General features: G+C 35.4%; 1 protein-coding gene across 1 annotated transcript in view; it reads right to left on the bottom strand.

Moving 5' to 3' along the window:
- LOC119593658 overlaps positions 1 to 511 on the bottom strand; it is a 15450-nt gene that overhangs the window by 6278 nt on the left and 8661 nt on the right. Inside the window, exons 4-5 of the mRNA XM_037942609.1 lie at positions 421 to 424; positions 162 to 192 (exon numbers count right to left, since the gene is read on the bottom strand). Of these exons, the coding sequence (XP_037798537.1) occupies positions 162 to 192; positions 421 to 424 (35 nt within the window). The remainder of the gene's footprint in view (positions 1 to 161; positions 193 to 420; positions 425 to 511) is intronic.

Genomic DNA, 511 nt, shown 5'->3' with positions numbered 1-511 from the left:
TACTCTGAATGAAAGGTAGATTCTCAAAGTAGGCATTACACATACATCATTTTACAACTATAAATCTTTAAAAAAATATATGGTCGTGCTATATTAGGAGCACAAAACACCAGCATGGAATTCACGCATGCAAACGAGGTCTCCCGTAACAGAGGATTTACCTTGTAAACCAAATATATCACGGCTTACTCTCTGAAAACAAGGCGGCAGACCAGGCAAATAGGAAATGGTTTATTATTTCTTAATTTTAAGGTATATGAGTAATGTTTAAGGAACTGTTAAAAACTCCGAAATTAATTTCGTTATTTTCATTTCAATCATAAGGCTCGATTCGCGCCGTACTTGAGCATACGAAGCAGGTTTTGCTTATTTCTCCGAAGCAGGTATTCTGGCCTATTTTCAACCAAGAAACGCACAAACCTTGCTGAAATCATGTAATTATCAAGGTTATGTTACATTACACTCATTAAGACGAAGTAATGCATACTCTCCGATAAACAGTATTTGTAAA

The sequence above is a fragment of the Penaeus monodon genome, chromosome 32 (assembly GCF_015228065.2).
Source record: "Penaeus monodon isolate SGIC_2016 chromosome 32, NSTDA_Pmon_1, whole genome shotgun sequence".
Lineage (NCBI taxonomy): Eukaryota > Metazoa > Arthropoda > Malacostraca > Decapoda > Penaeidae > Penaeus > Penaeus monodon.
Note: the sequence above shows the minus strand (reverse complement) of the source record. Positions and strands in the feature narration are given on the sequence as shown.